We start from the raw sequence: 18,962 nt of genomic DNA on the forward strand, positions 1-18,962 counted from the left end.
TGAGGAAATTAACTAAAATAAAGTAAGATCATGTAAAAGTGATCATGAGTCCATTTAAATGATAACATGATCATCTGAACAATGTAGTTGAAAGTAGCTAATGTTCCCACTATGGATTGCATTAAATTGTTATGCAATTATGCTAGACGTTTACACACAATGAAAATAGCTAATAATAGGTAATAAATGGTCATTCCTTTTCTTAATGCTGTTGCAATACTGTAAAAAAAGAATTATATTCATCAGCTTGTTCCTTTTTTCTTAAACTTGTAAATATCAGTTGAAATTAAGTCATACCGCAGGCTCATTAGCTCTTTAATTGGCTGAGTGGTTGATGGACTGATGCTTTTGGTAGGAATTATCATATAAGGAACATTGTGTAGGATTTTATAGGATAAATAGCTTGAGTTCTGCATGATGCGGAATCTCCAGTCATGAGTGAATGCCCTGACAATTTGTGGGCAGTGATCATTAAAGCAGATGCCACTGAGGAGTTCTGTAGCTATCTCTACAATTGTGAAACACTAGAAATAAATTCTTGCAATTATTACAGGGTGGCAGAGAAGTGCAGCTGGTAACATAGAAACATAGAAACTAGGTGCAGGAGTAGGCCATTCGGCCCTTCGAGCCTGCACATTATTGCTATTGAGGGAGTGCAGCATAGGTTCACCAGGTTAATTCCTGGGATGCCAGGACTGGCGTATGATGAAAGAATGGGTCGACTGGACTTGTATTCGCTGGAATTTAGAAGGATGAGAGGGATTCTTATAGAAACATATAACATTCTTAGAGGATTTGACAGGGTAGATGCAAGAAAAATGTTCCCGATGTTGTGGGAGACCAGAATCAAGGGTCACAGTTTAAGAGTAAGGGTTGGCCATTTAGGACTGAGATGAGGAAGAACTTTTTCACCCAGAGAGTTGTGAGTCAGTGGAATTCTCTGCCACAGAAGGCAGTGGTCCAATTCACTGGATGTTTTCAAGAGAATTAGATTTAGCTCTTGGGGCTAAAGGAATCAAGGGATATGGGGAAAAAGCAGGAACGGGGTACTGATTTTGGATGATCAGCTATGATCATATTGAATGGCGCTGGTTCGAAGGGCCGAATGGCCTACTCCTGAACCTATTTTCTATGTTTCTATATAACCATGCTGTATCTAAAACTGAAAACTAAATCCAATATTTATATTTTCAAATTGTAGACTATAGTTGAAGAATACAGTTGAAATTATAAGACAGGTGCCCCTTAATACAAAATCCTGCCATGCCCTAAGTTTTACTCTGTCAGCGTACATAAGAGGAAACATTGGTTAATTCAAAGTTAAGTTAAATTGTGGCAGTTTTTCTATGCCAATGTATCTTCCTCACAAATTCTAACATTCAAGAATGTTCTCTGTTAACCTTTGATGCAGCTGTTTGGCATGTAAATGTTCTATGTTTTATTACATAGTTTTATGCTGATGTACTGATTTTCCTGGGATGTTTACAAACAATGCATAGGCGATCCTAGCATGAAGCTTTGGTTGGTTATGGCTTCTCTTGCTTGTCATTAAGTGCGGTACATGTAATCGCTGCTAGCAACGTTTAGCTCCATTAACAGAATGCAGATGTTACTGTCATCGATCTTGTAGTTGGATATAGCTTCTATGTTCATCTACAGATACTGCATGCATTGATTTGATTCAATTATAATGAAACCAATCATTTTTAACAATATTCGTTAAATTTCTCTCTAAATAGGCTTCATCAATGCTGCGGGCTTCCATAGTTCCTTCAACGTAAGTAAATGTTAAATGGAGAAAAAGCTTCAGATCAGACTGTTTTCTGGTACTATTGCATTATTGGGGATTCATTTTTGTTTCCTATCACTAAGATGGGGTTTTAATGCTTATTGAGGCAATCTTTCTGTGCTCATCCATTGCTCAAAATTGAAATCCTTTGAAACTAAAATATATCAGCCCCAGGGATTTACAATTTGTAATATATGCATCTACCACATTACAGTTACAGGGTTATTCTTCTCTTCCAAGTGCTTATTTCCAGTTATTGATTCTTTAAGAGTTTGCTTAAGGCATAAGAATGTTATTTATTTATCTTTAAATCCACTCTTCAAAGGTTGTTTTTCTTACTCTAATTTAGAAGCACTTTGGCTGAGAAATGTGATCACTTTGTTTCAGCTTTAAATGACTGAAAATTGACTACTTTAAGCAAAATGTGATAATGATTATATCAGATGGCTTTGCATCACATTTAACAGGGGCATTTCCTGGAGCAATTCACCCTTGAGTGCCTACTTTTCTACATTTGTTGTACAAGGAATTACATTCTCCACATAGTGCTCTGTTTGCAACATTAGGAAGATAATTCATTTTCTTTGGATTGACAATCGTTGGCCACGTCCTAGGATGACTGGTGTTTAATGATGCATTGGTAGATTGAAGCATAATCACGGTATGGCCTGTACCTTTGAAATCCTTCAGCACCCATCCACTATATTTCTATGGCTGTACTATCTGAAGGTCCCATCCTATGATTTCCTCCTCAGCTCTGGTCCTCTGGGTAGGAAGAACTGCAGATGCTGGTTTAAATCAAAGGTAAACACAAAATGCTGGTGTAACTCAACGGGTCAGGCAGCATCTCTGGAGAGAAGGAATGGATGACGTTTCGGGTCGAGTCCCTTCTTCAGACTGGGTTCCCACGCATCTCAAGGCCCATTTCCTATACCTCAGTAACTCCTCCTTTCCCTTGACCATCACTCTCCCCACCCCCTCCCTTAGCCACAGATCTGATATCATATCCTGATCTTCAATAATTTAGTTAATCACGCTCCCAAACTAATCTCCGTCACAGCCTTTCTGGTAATCTCCAATTCCAAGCCACATTCTTTCTCAAAGACCTCTTTCCCGGGTCACTTCCAGGTCTTTGGCACCCTTGTTCCACCCACCTTCTTCGCCTCCAAGTTACTTGCCGATTGGAACTCCTGGTATCCATACTAATGACTCTCTCTGCTGTGATCCATCCTTTCCCTTTCCCTGGATTCAACTTCAGTCCAGGCAAAATACTTTCAATCATAAACAAAGTACACAGCACATTCAGTAGTACTCCAGTTTACTGTGTCTTGAAAACTACTGAGAGCCAAGCTGCAAATGAAGTCTCTCATTGATGCATCACTGCGACGTGTTGGTGCATTAGATGCCAAAGATGTAAAGGTTACAATGGGAGAGGAATTGTGAATTAAAGTGACTAGCAGCTGCATTATATTTATTTATCTTTATTGTATTTATATAGTGTCTTCCATAACCTATCTATCTATCTATCTATCTATCTATCTATCTATCTATCTATCTATCTATCTATCTATCTATCTATCTATCTATCTATCTCTATCTATCCGTCCGGCTGCCTTTCTGCCTTTCGATTCGTTCCCGCCGTGCGTTGTCACAATGCCCGATGCTCGCAGACGTCCAATCGCAATGCCCGACGCTCGCAGACGTCCAATCGGAATGGATCCATTTACATGTACGGCTTCCGGCCGCATTTCTTCCATTGATTCCCTGCAACTCCGAAACCAGACGCAGAATCGCCGACATCTTTTCCATTTCGGTAGAGATTTCACTTTTCTAGACCGAATGGCCTACTCCTGCACTTAATTTCAATGGTTCTATGCTTCCCTCTCTTCACCCCTCTCCCTCTCCCACCCATCCCTCTCTCCCCCACCCCCCTTCCCTCTCTACGCCACCACCTTCCATCTCTCCACCCGCCCCCTTCCTCGTACCCCTCTGTCCCTCTTCCATCACTCCCCCTACCCCTCTCCACCTCCCTCCCCACTCTTCCACCTCTCCCCCTTCCCCCTCCACTCTCCCTCCCCACTCTTTCCCCTCTCTCCCCCACCCCTCTCCCCCTCCCTCCCTCCTCCCCATCCTCCCCCTCCCCCACATCTCTCTCCCCATCCCCCTCTCTCACCCCCTACCCCGCTCTCCTTTCCCACCCAAATCTGTCCCGTTTCCTCCACCTCCTCTCCCCTCCCTCCCCTCTTCACATCCCCCCTCCCCCCTCCCCCCACCTGTGTGTTTGGGGGGTGGTTAATGTGAGTTTGATGCCGCAGGCCCCCCTCCCCCCCCCGCAAAACGCCGTCGGGGAAACAGACCCAACGGGTCTGCACTTGGTCTAGTCTATCTTTAAAACTGTGTGCCTGTCGCCTGCCGTCCGTCCGGCTGCCTGCCTGCCTTTCGATTCGTTCCCATCGTGTGATGTCACAATGCCCAATGCTCGCAGATGTCCAATCGCAATGCCCGATGCTCGCAGATGTCCAATCGGAATGGATCCATTTACATGTACGGCTTCCGGCTGCATTTCTTCCTTTGATTCCCTGCAACTCCGAAACCAGACGCAGAATCGCCGACATCTTTTCCATTTCGGTAGAGATTTCACTTTTCTTTCTAAGTATCCGCTCTTCATTACATTTCGTCGTGTTTAAGTACACGTTTTTAATCAAATCCTCCCCCCCCCCCCCCCCAATATTTCAAAAATAAACTGGCTTCGCACCCATAGAAGCAGCACCAGCCCCAGCCCCAGCCCCAGCCCCTGATGAACGTTCCATTGTGTGATGTCACAATGCCCGATGCTCACATATGTCCAATCGGAATGGATTCATTTACATATGCCTTTGCAGGAGCCCCAGCCCCTGGTGAACGTTCCATTCTGTGATGTCACAATGCCCAATGCTCAAAGACATTGTTGCCATAGAGGGAGTACAGAGAAGGTTCACCAGACTGATTCCTGGAATGTCAGGATTTTCAAATGAAGAAAGACTGGATAGACTCGCCTTGTACTCGCTAGATTTTAGAAGATTGAGGGGGTATCTTATAGAAACGTATAACATTCTTAAGGGGTTGGACAGGCTAGATGCAGGAAGATGTTCCGGATGTTGGGAAAGACCAGAACAAGGGGTCACACTTTAAGGATAAGGGGGAAATCCTTTAGGACAGAGATGAGAAAAACATTTTTCACACAGAGAGTGGTGAATCTCTGGAATTCTCTGCCACGGAAGGTAGTTGAGGTCAGTTCATTGGCTATATTTAAGAGGGAGTTAGATGTGGCCCTTGTGTATGGAGAGAAGGCAGGTACAGGATACTGAGTTGGATGATCAGCCATGATCATATTGAATGGTGGTGCAGGCTAGAAGGGTCGAATGGCCTACTCCTGCACTTAATTTCTATGTTTCCCTCTCCTCAACCCTCTCCCTCTCCCACCCATCACTCTCTCCCCCACCCCCCTTCCCTCTCTACCCCACTCCCTTCCCTCTCTCCCCCCGCCCCCTTCCCATACCCCTCTGTCCCTCTTCCACCAGTCCCTCTACCCCTCCCTCCCCACTCTTCCACTTCTCTCCCCTTACTCCACCCCTCTCCCTCCCTCACCCCTCTCTCTTCCCCTCCCTGTCCCACCCCTTCCCCTACCCCTCTGTCCCTCTTCCACCACTCCCCCGTCCCTCTTCCACCACTCCCGCTACCCCTCCCTCCCTCCCCACTCTTCCACTTCTCTCCTCCCCCTCTCCCTCTCCTCACCCCTCTTCCATCCCTCTCTCCCCCACCCCTTCCCCCTCTACCCCACCCCCTTCCCTCTCTACCCCGCCCCCTTCCCCTCTGTCCCTCTTCCACCACTCCCCCTACCCCTCCCTCTCCCACGTCTCTTCCCTTACCCCACCCCTCTCCCTCCCTCCCTCCCCCCCCCCCCCCTTCCCCTCTCTCCCCCACCCCTTCCCCTACCCCTCTGTCCCTCTTCCACCACTCCCCCTGTCCCTCTTCCACCATTCCAGCTACCCCTCTCCCCCTCCCTCCCTCCCTCCCCACTCTTCCACTTCTCTCTCCCCCCACCCCTCTCCCCCTCCAATTCCACTCTCCCCCTCCCTCCACACTCTTCCCCCTCTCCCTCCTCATTCCCTTACCATGCACAGTCTCTGTCTTTAAGAAGGAACTACAGATGCTGGAAAATCGAAGGTAGACATAAAAAAAGCTGGATAAACTCAGCGGGTGCGGCAGCATCTGTGGAGCGAATTGAATGGTCAACGTTTTTGGCCGAAACCTGGAAGAAGGGTTTCGGCCAAAAACGTTGCCCTTTTCCTTTGGTCCATAGATGCTGCTGCACCCGCTGAGTTTATCCAGCTTTTTTGTTGTTGTACCAGCCTCTCTCTCTCTCTCTGCCCTTTTCTCTTCTCTCGACTCATGCACGCCCGCTCCAACCGCCCCCCCCCCCCTTCACCTCTCTCCCCCATCCTCTTCTCTCCACCTCTCCCTCTCCACCCTCCTCCTCCCCTTCCTCACAAAATATTTTTTGTGGGGGCTGGTCCTCAGTGTGTGTGACTGTTTGTGGAGGCAGCCACGCGCTCTCCATTCAAGAAGACGCTCATCTGTTTGTGGAGGCGCGTGCTTAGTATGTGACCAAAGATCTTATAGCGGAGCTCTCCGCTACAAGATCTTTGTGTGTGACGACACACGCTCCCCCCCCCCCCCCTCCCCCTTTGGTGCAGGAGGCGCGCGCAGCATCTGAACGCTCAGCGAATATTCGAATTCTTCACTAACTGTCATTCTAACTTTGCTTGTGAATAGAAAAGTCCTGAATTGCATTTGTCTGATGCAGGAAGATTGTTCCCGATGTTGGGGAAGTCCAGGACAAGCGGCTCACAGTTTAAAGATAAAGGGGAAATCCTTTAGTACTGAGATGAGGAAAACATTTTTCACACAGATAGTGGTGAGTCTCTGGAACTCTCTGCCACAGAAGGTAGTTGAGGCCAGTTCATTGGCTATATTTAAGAGGGAGTTAGATGTGGCCCTTGCGGTTAAAGGGATCAGGGGGTATGGAGAGAAGGCAGGTACAGGATACTGAGTTGGATGATCAGCCATGATCATATTGAATGGCGGTGCAGGCTCGAAGGGCCAAATGGCCTACTCCTGCACTTAATTTCTATGTTTCCCTCTCCTCACCCCCCTCCCTCTCCCACCCATCCCCCTCTCCCCCACCCCTCTTCCCTCTCTACCACCACCCCCTTCCCCCTACCCCTCTGTCCCTCTTTCACCACTCCCCCTACCCCTCCCTCCCAACTCTTCCACTTCTATCCCCTTACCCCACGCCTCTCCCACCGCACTTGGTCTAGTAGGCATCTAAAAGCATCTCACAATCTATGTAGCATTTGTAAATTTTAATCACTGAAGTAACTGTTGAAGTCTTGAACTGTTGTGGTCCCATCACACTCAGTATTCAGTATTCTGTATTTACTTTAATGTCATTTTAACTGAGTACTTACATACCCAGAAGAAACGAAAAATTGTTTCTCAATCAGTTCCTGTCAGTGCAGTTAATAAAAACACTGTGCACGGCTGCCCAGCCAGCAGCTGTCTGTCTCTTCATCTTTTATTTTAATTTTAAGTTAGTTAAAGTGTTTTGTTGGAGGTCTAGACTTTTTTTATGTGGAGCGTGGGGGGGGGGGGGGGGGGGGGAAACTACCTTTCAGGGTCCCTACCTGGTCGGAGAGGCAGCTTTTCTCCGGGCTGCAGCTTCGACCCGTCCTCGCGGCCTACCAGTGGGCCTGGAGCGGCGTTTCCTGTCGGGGACTGCCCAGAACCACGGCTTTCGGCGGCGGCACAGCGCTGGAGCGCTATCGCGGAGCGGGCGGTGCCTTGCCTGGGTCGCCGCGCTGGAGCTCCGGTGAGCTGAGACCACCGGGAACAACATCGCGGAACTGCGGGTCTGAGGTGCGGGCGGCGGCGCTGACTTTACACCGGGAGCCTGGGATCTCGCGACGAGATCGCCAGTTGTGGAGCTCCAACCGGCGCGGCCTTGTCGGCTTCGGAAGCCGCGGCCTCCAGTGCGGAAGCGGCCATTCCAGGGTTCTCAGGCCGCTGGGAGGACTCTCCCAACGCCGGAGCAACATCACCCGGCGAGAATGGCCAGGAACATCGGGCCTCTGTAGAGGCAACTGTGGAGGCCTCAATAGGCCCGACTATGGGTGAACTGGGGTTGGGGACTGGACTTTGTGCCTTCCCTCATGGTGGGAGCCATTGTGGGGGGATGTTCTATGTGTTTAAGACTCTCATTGGTGTTATGTCTGTATTCTATTTTTGTGTGCTGCAAAATGGCAAAAAGCATTTCACTTCACTACACCTAGGTGTATGTGAATGTGACTAATAAAATACCTTTGAAACAGAATAAATACATATAGCTTTAAAATTAAAATTAACATATCTAAAATAGGCCTAAAAATTGAAATAAAAACAGACATTCAGACCGAACAGTGGCTTTGCTTTGACAGGTGCCTGGCTGTCAAAGTATGGGCGAGGTTAGATGTGTTGGTGTATGATGTATGGGGAGGGGATACAGTCCGTTAACCAGTCTTATTGCCTGTGGAAAGAAGCTGTGTAATATCCTGCTGGTTTTGCAGCTGATGCTCCTGTACCTCTTCCCAGATGACAGAATGGAGAAGATGTGGTGTGATGGATGATAGGGGTCCTTAATAATGGAGATGGCTCTGCGGATGCTACGCTTCTGATAGATCTCCAACAGGAAAGGGAGTGGAGCACCAATGATCCTACTGGCTGTCTTCACTATCCTGTTAAGTTGTTTTTGTTCATAAGCCTTGCAGCTCCCAAACCAGGAAGTGAGGTCAGTATACTCTCGATGGTGCCCCTGTAGAAGGTCCTTAGGTGAACAGTAGGGAGACCTGCTTTTCTTAGTCTCCGGAGAGGGTGGAGCCGCTGCTGAGCTCTTTTGATGCCTGCTGTGGTGTTGGTCGTTGAGGTCAGGTCGTCCGCCAGGTGAAGTCCCAAGAACTTCACACTGCTGACCCTCTCCACAGCAGATGATGCAGTGTTCAATGAAGCGCATTACTATCTTAACTTTCTTAGCCTCGGGCATGTCCACATGTCAGGAGTCTGGGAAATTCTTTGTAGACCACTGAAGCAGCTTATTTCATTGCAGATTAATTTTGTGTGCTGTGGTTGATGTTATTTGGGCAGTTTATGCCATGAATAAAGCACTCTGGATTGAAAATCCAGCTGAGAGGGAAGGAAGAGATTTCCTGTGCTGAGAGATCCAGCTCTACTGCAGGCTAAGCTCATTTTTAATTGCAGAGCAAATTTCTTTTCATGCGTGTGCATTGGCATTTCCAGCATTTATATGAAATCTCAATTTCACTCGCACTCGTGCACAGCCAGAAAATGCAGCATGTAGGTAAACCTCCGCCTCTGGTTTCAATAAAGTGACAGGACTATCACAGAGAACCATATTGATTGGGTTTATAACATTAATTTTGTGTTTCTTATTGTATACTCTCAGTTAAGAAATACAAAAGCATTTAATATTTCTGCTGAAATTCTTTAGCGAGATTATAATTTCTGGTGTACTTATGAAAATTGGCTTGAGAAAAAATGCTTATGTGATTGCTTCATATTATTAGATATATTTTATTACCAGATCATCCTTCCAAATTACCAATGAAAGATCATTTCCATTTACTCATATTTAATTATTTTACATTCAATTTTCTTAAAGTAAATTGGTTAAATTTTCTATAACTATTTCTTGCCCTGTCTATATTCAGTACCCTGAATTGTGATCTGACTGAAAATGCATTGCTTGTAATATTATTTGTAATGAATCTTTCAACTCTTTAGGAATTCTATTGATGTACCTCTATTAGCATCTCTTGATTATGAAAAGTTGAAGAATGATTTGCTTTGTGGAAACGATAGACTTAAGGCACTTCTGCTGCAAGCACTGCGCTGGGTATGTGTGAAATTGTTCATTTTCATTTTGTAGGTTCACTTATTTTTGATGCTATGCTGCTTGATGACAGTGTAATGATGCACCATATCCATGTTTATATTGCAGTGTGAATGCAAATAGTCTGGTCCGATATGTACGCTTGTTCAGACTTCGAAAAACTGCTGAGATTTAATTATTTGCCCATTCTATTAAAGCTTATACTTTGCAATTTTCAGATTTTATTATTCTTGTTGGGAAAATTCTTTTTTCCATCCCTATTTTGTAGAATATTTTTTTAAATGTCACTGGAGAATTGAGATCTGATTGTAGCTGTGTAATATCTGCTACCTGTGGGCTGTGTGGCTGTGAGTATTGAATGACTCTCTAAAGACATTTACACCACATCGTGAACCCACTGAGATATTGAGGGACCTGATGTAATGAGACAATTGTTGCAGAATAAATACAGCAGAGAAGATTACTGGATTGGTCTTTCATAGAATGGCCTATCATGTCCGTGATAGCTATGTCTGTGAGAGCACTCCAGCTAACCTTATTCTTCTCTGTAGATTTATTTTCTTTCAGATACTTATCCACCTCCTTTCTGAATGCTATAAATAACCCTCTCTGATAAAGCAGTGCTCAGGTGCAAAATACATGCTACCTATTTTAAAAAACACTTTATTCTTGGCTTTTCTCGTTTCTGTCAATCACCTTACTTATGTCTCCCATCTTCATCCCTCTGTCAATGGAACCAGTTTTATCTGATTTTATGATTTGAGACACCATGATCACTTCCTCCTGCACATCTTCATTTCCAAGGAGAACAGCTACAGCTATATAGAAACATAGAAAATAAGTGCAGGAGTAGGCCATTTGGCCCTTTGAGCCAGCACCGCCATTCAATATGATCATGGCTGATCACCCAAAATCAGTATGGGCTTTTTCCCCATATCCATTGGTTCTCTTAACCCGAAGAGCTAAATCTAACTCTCTTGAAAGCATCCAGTGATTTGGCCTCCACTGCCTTCTGCGGCAGAGAATTCCACAGATTCACAACTCTCTGGCTGAAAAGGTTTTTCTTCATCTCAGCCCTAAATGGCCTACCCCTTATTCTTAAACTGTGACCGCTGGTTCTGGACTCCCCCAACATTGGGAACATTTTTCCTGCATCTACCCTGTCCAATCCTCTAAGAACTTTAAATGTTTCTTTCAGATCCCCTCTCGTCCTTCTAAATTCCAGCGAATACAAGCCCAGTTGACCCATTCTTTCATCATACGTCAGTTCTGCCATCCCGAAAATTAACCTGGTGAACCTACACTGCACTCCCTCAATAGCAATAATGTCCTTCCTCAAATTAGGAGACCAAAATTGCACACAATATTCCAGGTGCGGTCTCACCAGGGCCCTGCACAACTGCAGTAGGACCTCCTTGCTTCTAAACTCAAATCTTCTCGCAATGAAGACCAACATGCCATTAGCTTTCTTCACTGCCTACTGTACCTGCATGCTTACCTTCAGTGACTGTTGTACAAGCACGCCCAGGTCTCGTTGCACCTCCCCTTCTCCAAATCTGACACCATTCAGATAATAATCTGCCTTCCTGTTCTTGACACCAATGTTGAACCTCACATATACCCACATTATACTGCATCTGCCATGCTTCTGCCCACTCACCCAAACTATCCAAGTCACCCTGCATCCTCATAGCATCCTCCTCACAGCTCACTCTGTAACCCAGCTTTATGTCGTCCGCAAACTTAGAGATGTTACATTTAATTATCTCGTCTAAATCGTTAATATATATTGTAAGCAACTGGGGTCCCACCACCGAGCCTTACGGAATCCCATTAGTGACTGCCTGCCATTCTGAAAAGGACCGGATAATTCCTACTCTGCTTCCTGTCTGCCAACCAGTTGTCTATCCATGTCAATAAGCTACTCCCAATACTATGTGCTCTAATTTTGCACACTATCCCTTTGAAATGTGTTGCTCTGCCAGTCAAATTTCACTAACCATTCATGTTTTGTGTCATCTGAAAATATGAAGATTATGCCTGGCAAAGGTCAGTCCAAATTATTAATATTTACCAAGAAAACAGTGGTCCTATTGTTGACCCCTGGTGAATTCGACGTATAGCTTCTACACTCTTTCCTTTTACAGTAAAACCTTGATAAATTGGCATGCGGGATTTTGGTGTGCTGGACAAGCAGAGGTTCCTGATTATTGGGTGTTATTTCTACTACTGTATTTCTAATTCACTTTTTTCAGGTTTAGTATTAACTTCAATGTGGTTTAGGGTCACACTGAAAATAAAGGGTGAGCTACTCAGGATATAGTTAAAAAACAGAGTAGTCATTTTTTATAATTTATCACACTTCTAGGCTGTGAAGGTGTGATCTTTGATCATGTTTAAGAAATGAATCAATCTTTTGACATTCAGGGAATCAGGAGAAGTAAAGGAAGTGAGCCTGAGGTAAATTCTTAGTAATGGCATAATGGGCTTAAGTCATGAACGCTCGATGACTGCTTTTATTGTTCATGTTCTAATGGAAGGGAATGGGGTGTTTGGAATAATATCTGGAGTGACAGATCATGAGTTCCATTGTGGGACGAAGAACATACGAGAACACCAAAGTTGGATTAAAACAGAAGCTAATATATGGAAGAAGTTGCAGAGAATCTGAATCTGAATCTGAGAAGACCCAATTTCTATGAATAACTGGCCACTTATATTTGTAAAGCCTGTGATAGATCTGGCTTTTGAACTAACCGAGATCTAAATTCATCAATCCATTGATATTCCAAAAGATTTTACTTCATGTATCTTCTGCAATTTTAAGTGTATATTTCTTAAAAATTTGGAAGTGAATTAACTGGCATTCTGATTAATGAATATAAAGATATATTAATTGGTTTGACCGTATTAGTAATCACTGTAATATTTTATTTTACTCTTGTAGCGGCTTACACAGTCTCAACCTGGAGAACAAAGAGATACAGTCCTTCAGGCTTACGTTACCAATGATCTGTTGGAATGTCACAGAAAGAAGCAGGTTAGCTGATGATAACACAGAACATGGCAGCACAAACACAGGAACAGGCCCCTTTGCCTCATCACGTCTGCGCCGACCATGATGTCAGTCTAATTCCATTGGTCTGAATATTGTGGCCCTCTCCTCTCTGCCTGTTCACGCAGCTGTAAACGTGCTTCTACAATGTTGTTACTGTGTCTGTTACCACCACCTCACCAGGCAATGCCTTCCAGGCACCCACCACTCACAGTGTAAAATAAATGTCTTGCACATCTCCTTCAAACATTTCCTCTCTGACCTTAAAACCATTCCCTTTACTCTTTCATATTTCCACCATGGAAAAAAATAATCTATCTATTTAATCATTGCTTCTCACAATTGCTTCTCACAATAAAGTGTCAGGTTATCTCTCAGCCTCTTGAATCAAACAGATATCTTTGAACCAAAATTATTTTGACTGTGAGAACACAGTACTGCCAGTTTATATAGTGCACCTAAATTGCTTTGTCATCTCTTGTGTTGCTGAATTTGAAATGTATTAATGTTGCAGATGGCACCAAATCAATTTAAAACTAATTCTTCTGTTCTAACAACCTAGATCATTTTGAACACATGTTTTTGGTGAAAGGAGATGAATAAAAATACAAAACTCACTTTTTAATATAGATTGAAATAGATATTGATTAATGCACTTTAAAATAAATTCTAAAGAAGAAATTATAGTCGTCCCAATATAAAAGATATTTAATTAATGGGCAAAACATTTTTTTTTTTACCATGTGCTATATGTAATGCTATTAGCGCCACCGCCCGCACCCCCCCCCCCCCCTCCCCCACCCACCTCCTGCAGCGGCAGATTCTTATATCGTTCAAGAGATGACTCCCTCTTGCCGCTAAATGGACTACATGGTTAAGGGGGATGTCTTTGTACGCATGTAAGCTCTCCGTCGGAGACCTTCAGATACTCTTTTGTGGAAGGTGTGACCTGTACAAAAAGGACGGGTTGCACTTGAACCCAAAGGGGGCCAATATCCTGGCGGGGAGATTTGCAAAGGCTACTGCGGAGACTTTAAACTAGAACGGTTGGGGGAGGGACTCAAATAGAGAAAGCTAGTAGACAGTGTGTGAGGCAGGAGGCAGAGAAGGGAAGCACTCAGACCCAACATGTAGGGTGGAAAGAAGAAAAAAATAATAATCAGAGAATAAGAGGTGGTGGGTTTCTTAAATCTGTGAGCAGAGAGACAGAGGGGTGTAAAATGAGGGTAGAAGCAATAGGTAGCAAGGTGAAAAGTAAAAGTGGCAGGCAGACAAATCCAGGGCAAAAATCAAAAAGGGCCACTTTTCAACATAATTGTATAAGGGGTAAGAGCATTGTAAAAACTAGCCTGAAGGCTTTGTGTCTTAATGCAAGGAGCATTCGTAATAAGGTGGATGAGTTGAATGTGCAGATAGCTATTAATGATTATGATATAGTTGGGATCACGGAGACATGGCTCCAGGGTGACCAAGGCTGGGAGCTGAACATCCAGGGATATTCAATATTCAGGAGGGATAGACAGAAAGGAAAAGGAGGTGGGGTGGCGTTGCTGGTTAGAGAGGAGATTAACGCAATAGAAAGGAAGGACATTAGCTTGGAGGATGTGGAATCGATATGGGCAGAGCTGCGAAACACTAAGGGGCAGAAAACGATAGTGGGCGTTGTGTACAGGCCACCTAACAGTAGTAGTGGAGTTGGGGATGGCATCATACAGGAAATTAGAAATGCGTGCAACAGTTATAATGGCTGACCTCAATCTACATATAGATTGGGTGAATCAAATTGGCTGGGGTGCTGAGGAAGAGGATTTCTTGGAATGTATGCGGGATAGTTTTCGAAACCAACATGTAGCGGAACCAACGAGAGAGCAGGCTATTCTAGACTGGGTATTGAGTAATGAGGAAGGGTTAGCTAGCAGTCTTGTTGTGCGTGGCCCCTTGGGCAAGAGTGACCATAATATGGTTGAGTTCTTCATTAGGATGGAGAGTGACATTGTTAATTCAGAAACAAGGGTTCTGAACTTAAAGAAATGTAACTTTGAGGGTATGAGGCGTGAATTGGCCAAGATTGACTGGCAATTGATTCTTAGAGGGTTGACGGTGGATATGCAATGGAAGGCATTTAAAGACTGCATGGATGAACTACAACAATTGTTCATCCCAGTTTGGCAAAAGAATAAATCAGGGAAGGTAGTGCATCCGTGGATAACAAGGGAAATCAGGGATAGTATCAAAACAAAAGATGAAGCGTACAAATTAGCCAGAAAAAGCAGCCTACCAGAGGACTGGGAGAAATTCAGAGTCCAGCAGAGGAGGACAAAGGGCTTAATTAGGAAAGGGAAAATAGATTATGAAGGAAAACTGGCAGGGAACATAAAAACTGACTGCAAAAGTTTTTATAGATTTGTGAAGAGAAAAAGATTAGTTAAAACAAATGTAGGTCCCTTGCAGTAAGAAACAGGTGAATTGATCATGGGGAACAAGGACATGGCAGACCAATTGAATAACTACTTTAGTTCTGTCTTCACTAAGGAAGACATAAATAATCTGCCGGAAATAGCAGGGGACCGCGGGTCAAATGAGATGGAGGAACTGAGTGAAATCCAGGTTAGCCGGGAAGTGGTGTTGGGTAAATTGAATGGATTAAAGGCCGATAAATCCCCAGGGCCAGATAGGCTGCATCCCAGAGTACTTAAGGAAGTAGCCCCAGAAATAGTGGATGCATTAGTGATAATTTTTCAAAACTCCTTAGATTCTGGAGTAGTTCCTGAGGATTGGAGGGTAGCTAATGTAACCCCACTTTTTAAAAAGGGAGGGAGAGAGAAAACAGGGAATTACAGACCAGTTAGTCTAACATTGGTAGTGGGAAACTGCTAGAGTCAGTTATTAAAGATGGGGTAGCAGCACATTTGGAAAGTGGTGAAATCATTGGACAAAGTCAGCATGGATTTACGAAAGGTCAATCATGTCTGACGAATCTTATAGAATTTTTTGAGGATGTAACTCGTAGAGTGGATAAGGGAGAACCAGTGGATGTGTTATATCTGGACTTTCAGAAAGCTTTCGACAAGGTTCCACATAAGAGATTAGTATACAAACTTAAAGCACACGGTATTGGGGGTTCAGTATTGATGTGGATAGAGAACTGGCTGGCAAACAGGAAGCAAAGAGTAGGAGTAAACTGGTCCTTTTCAGAATGGCAGGCAGTGACTAGTGGGGTACCACAAGGCTCAGTGCTAGGACCCCAGCTATTTACAATATATATTAATGATTTGGAAGAGGGAATTGAATGCAACATCTCCAAGTTTGCGGATGACACGAAGCTGGGGGGAAGTGTTAGCTGTGAGGAGGATGCTAGGAGGCTGCAAGGTGACTTAGATAGGTTGGGTGAGTGGGCAAATGCATAGCAGATGCAGTATAATGTGGATAAATGTGAGGTTATCCACTTTGGTGGCAAAAACAGGAAAGTAGACTATTATCTGAATGGTGGCCGATTAGGAAAAGGGGAGATGCAACGAGACCTGGGGGTCATGGTACACCAGTCATTGAAAGTAAGCATGCAGGTGCAGCAGGCAGTGAAGAAAGCGAATGTTATGTTAGCATTCATAGCAAAAGGATTTAAGAGCAGGGAGGAGGTTCTACTGCAGTTGTACAGGGTCTTGGTGAGACCACACCTGGAGTATTGCGTACAGTTTTGGTCTCCAAATCTGAGGAAAGACTTTCTTGCCATAGAGGGAGTACAGAGAAGGTTCATCAGACTGATTCCTGGGATGTCAGGACTTTCATATGAAGAAAGACTGGATAGACTTGGCTTGTACTCGCTGGAATTTAGAAGATTGAGGGGGGATCTTATAGAAACTTACAAAATTCTTAAGGGGTTGGACAGGCTAGATGCAGGAAGATTGTTCCCGATGTTGGGGAAGTCCAGGACAAGGGGTCACAGTTTAAGGATAAGGGGGAAGTCTTTTAGGACCGAGATGAGAAAATCATTTTTCACACAGAGAGTGGTGAATCTGTGGAATTCTCTGCCACAGAAGGTAGTTGAGGCCAGTTCATTGGCTATATTTAAGAGGGAGTTAGATGTGGCCCTTGTGGCTAAAGGGATCAGGGGGTATGGAGAGAAGGCAGGTACAGGATACTGAGTTGGATGATCAGCCATGATCATATTGAATGGCGGTGTAGGCTCGAAGGGCCGAATGGCCTACTCCTGCACCTATTTTCTATGTTTCAATGTATCTATGTTTATCAAGAGTTCAAAACAATCCAAGGTCGAACTGGCTGGAATCTCCAGACAGTGGAAAAACACTTTCTGGCTCTTCTTACAGAAGCCGTTTAAACTTAAAGCTTTGCAGCTTCAAAATTCAAAGAAATAATAGTCGATTTCTACTCATAATTTCTTGATAATATCTTCAGATCGTCAGATAAGTCTCTTTGCTGTCGATAGACCTCGAGGCCATCCCTGGGCGAGATCTATTGTCTTCAGTTCCTCGGCTGGAACCGGTCTTCTTGCCAAAACATTTTCCGAGATCTTAGCCAAATCTTCTGTCCCACTCTCTGAGACTCGTATTCACCTCCCCCCTGGTCGGAGGTATCCTTTTACTTAATGTAGCGGCAGATTTTTATATTGTTCAAGAGATTACTCCCTCTAGTCGCTAAATGGACTACATGGTTAAGGGGAATGTCTTTGTACGCATGCAAGCTCTCTGTCGGGGACCTTCAGAGTTTCTTCACAGATAAATCTTCAAAACACAGTCCTTTGATTAATAAATTATTTATTGTTGATGAAAAACAATAAGGTACACATCCAAACTTCTTGCGACTCGTACACTATAATCTTCATCGAACTCCAGCATTTTGCATTAAACGGTAGAGAACTCCTCGTGTCTCTGTTACACTTCGCATGGTCAAAGGGTAAACCTTCCCCATGCTGGTCCAAAACTAAATTAAAAACTAAGCTTCTGCGCAAGAAACTTAGCTCCAAACGAGCCCTAAAATACGTCATAAATCCAACCCACAGTATAACGGACAGTCTAAAATTTAAAGACATGCCATCATTAATGACACACAAAACAAGCCAAATGGCCACTACGCCCCCCTCACAACAGCTACGTTGTACCCATACTCAGTATTTGTGCAATGACATTAAAGTTGAATTGAATTGAATTGAATGAAGGTTTCCAATAAGTTAAGATAAAACACAGAAAATGGGAGGGTGTAAACAGTGTGTTCTGTGTATACGTGCGTAACCCCAACTGCTCGTTTACCATGATGAAGCTCTGTGGGGGATATGAGCTGTTCTCAATTGCAGAAATCAAAGCATTTTGCTTTGATGTGCAAAATATGAAGACGTTGCAATGTGATACAGTGATTGCTGTCACAACTCTAGCAGCACAGATTCAACCCTGATCACCTGAGTTTGCATGGGTTTCCTCCCACATCCCAACATTTGCTGACTGGCAAGTTAATTGGCCACTGAGTGTTGGTGGTGTGGAATGAAATGGGACGAGTACACGATTTAGTACAGGTGCTTGATTGATCGATGAGGTGTTGCTGAGCTGACAATGATCATCATTGATGAGGTTTCAAATTTCTTTGCTTTGAAAATCATCGCTTGTCTATTGAAGACCAATGTTTTTATTTTTGCAGAGAAGTCTAATAAATTTATTAAATTCAAAGAGTGAGATTGTTCGACAGTATGCAGCACGACTGATCAATGGTTTTGCGTCGTTGTCGCATGGTACGTTCCCATTTTTTGCTAGTACAAAGTTTTACTTAGAAGTTGATACTTATTTTGTTCACTTTTTTCTCATGTACAATAAAATAATTAATCTTCAGTGTCTTTATTGATTAATTCTTTTAAATTTCATCTTGTGTCCATCAGGCCGAACATACTTGGCTCAGAACATGGTATTATTGAAGATACTTGAAGAGACACTGGAGACTGAGGAGGAGGATTCCATAACTAGAGAAAATGTGTTAGGGGCTCTACAGAAACTTAGCCTCAGGTAATGACAGGGTGCACGAACATAGTGCACTCCAAAGGAATCGGAGCCAAAAATAATAAGAAAGGAAAAACTTGGTACAAGGGGGAACCACCTTTTTGGCCTGAAAACAGAAAGTTGAGGAGAACAATT

At 44.0% G+C, this 18,962-nt stretch overlaps 1 protein-coding gene across 12 annotated transcripts in view; it reads left to right on the forward strand.

Annotated features, from left to right (window-relative positions):
* armc9 (armadillo repeat containing 9) overlaps positions 1 to 18,962 on the forward strand; it is a 90,837-nt gene that overhangs the window by 44,597 nt on the left and 27,278 nt on the right. For all 12 annotated transcript variants that reach the window (XM_033031345.1, XM_033031352.1, XM_033031354.1 and 9 more), the window contains 5 exons: positions 1,740 to 1,777; positions 9,665 to 9,776; positions 12,721 to 12,813; positions 18,475 to 18,565; positions 18,710 to 18,833. In XM_033031345.1, the coding sequence (XP_032887236.1) occupies positions 1,740 to 1,777; positions 9,665 to 9,776; positions 12,721 to 12,813; positions 18,475 to 18,565; positions 18,710 to 18,833 (458 nt within the window). The remainder of the gene's footprint in view (positions 1 to 1,739; positions 1,778 to 9,664; positions 9,777 to 12,720; positions 12,814 to 18,474; positions 18,566 to 18,709; positions 18,834 to 18,962) is intronic.

The sequence above is a fragment of the Amblyraja radiata genome, chromosome 13 (assembly GCF_010909765.2).
Source record: "Amblyraja radiata isolate CabotCenter1 chromosome 13, sAmbRad1.1.pri, whole genome shotgun sequence".
NCBI lineage: Eukaryota > Metazoa > Chordata > Chondrichthyes > Rajiformes > Rajidae > Amblyraja > Amblyraja radiata.